This window comes from Stegastes partitus, unplaced genomic scaffold, assembly GCF_000690725.1.
Source record: "Stegastes partitus isolate 25-593 unplaced genomic scaffold, Stegastes_partitus-1.0.2 Scaffold900, whole genome shotgun sequence".
NCBI lineage: Eukaryota > Metazoa > Chordata > Actinopteri > Pomacentridae > Stegastes > Stegastes partitus.
The window spans coordinates 50531-51727 of record NW_007578631.1 but is presented as its reverse complement, the minus strand read 5'-3'; the positions used below and the strand labels follow the sequence as shown (position 1 = coordinate 51727).

Sequence of the window (1197 nt, the reverse complement as noted above, 5' to 3'; positions counted from 1 at the left end):
ACGCCAACATTCCCGATGCCTCCAACTCCAATTCCTCCTCCTCCAACAAGCAGTGCTCCCCCAGCACCACATGCCAGAGGTCCAACAGCAGGTCCCACTCCTCTGGGCCACATTGGGTCCATGAGCACACCCTGCTGTCCGAGCTGAATCAACTGGCTGACGGAGTAAACTCCTCCTCCACCGGCTCGAACAACCTCCTCGTAGGACGGAGCGCAGGTAGCAGCTCGGGCCTCCTCCAGTCTCACCCGTGCCCGGTGCTTCATCTCGATGATGGTCTTGGTGTAGGAGTTGAGTGTGGCCACAGCGGCTGCCATGCAGCAGCTGAATGAAAGCCAGGCCATGCTAAAAAGGAGGAAAGATTAGTAAAAAAAAAGATTTTACTTTTGTCATCAGATGAGTGGCTAATTTGTTGTTTTACCCTCTAAACCCCAAAACCTGTTAGCAGGTTTAAAAGATGTTTATCTTTAAAAAAATCACCAAATTGACACCGATTATCAGAGCCAGATACCATGAAGACAGAAAGAACAGTTACCCTAGAAGCTATTAGCAAGTGCAGTGTGACCAACAGTCAAGTGACACAAATTCTGAGAGTTTAGGGCTGAACTGCAGGCTGTTAACACAGAGCAGAAAGGAGATCGGCCTGGAAACAAATGATATATGCAAATAGAAATATATCTCAGTACGTGATGCCCCATTGTTTCCAGTATTGGTAGCACTTGTGGGCACTTGGAAAAATGTTAATTTCACGTTTTGTTTTTTTTTTTTTCCATTTTTGTAGGAAGTTGTCAGAAGATACGTTCAACGTGGTTTCTAAATTGGATGTACAGAATCATATGAATAGGCAAGCTGGAAGGCAAAGTCTTGGAGGATTTCCAGGTAACTGAGAGGAGACTCAGATCAGATCAGATTATATATCTTATCTGGCCTGGGAATTTATCTCATCTGTTCCAGGAAGAACTGGAAATCATCGTGGATGGATGGATGGATGGATGGATGGATGGATGGATGGATGGACCGAATAATTACTTTAGTTTAATTGAAACTCACGCAAAAGACCATCCATAGTCCCAGGTCTGTGGCCTCCAGTCTTTCGGTCCAATACTAACAGTCATCTGAAACACTGTGGTGTACATCATATGAGCCACCATCCCCATCATACCTGTTAGTAGAAGAAAAGACAGAAATAAAGAAATAATC

General features: G+C 44.8%; 1 protein-coding gene across 1 annotated transcript in view; it reads right to left on the bottom strand.

Annotated features, from left to right (window-relative positions):
- LOC103366041 (germ cell-specific gene 1-like protein) overlaps nt 1–1197 on the bottom strand; it is an 8043-nt gene that overhangs the window by 568 nt on the left and 6278 nt on the right. Inside the window, exons 5-6 of the mRNA XM_008293659.1 lie at nt 1048–1159; nt 1–342 (exon numbers count right to left, since the gene is read on the bottom strand). Coding sequence (XP_008291881.1) covers nt 1–342; nt 1048–1159 — 454 coding nt within the window. The remainder of the gene's footprint in view (nt 343–1047; nt 1160–1197) is intronic.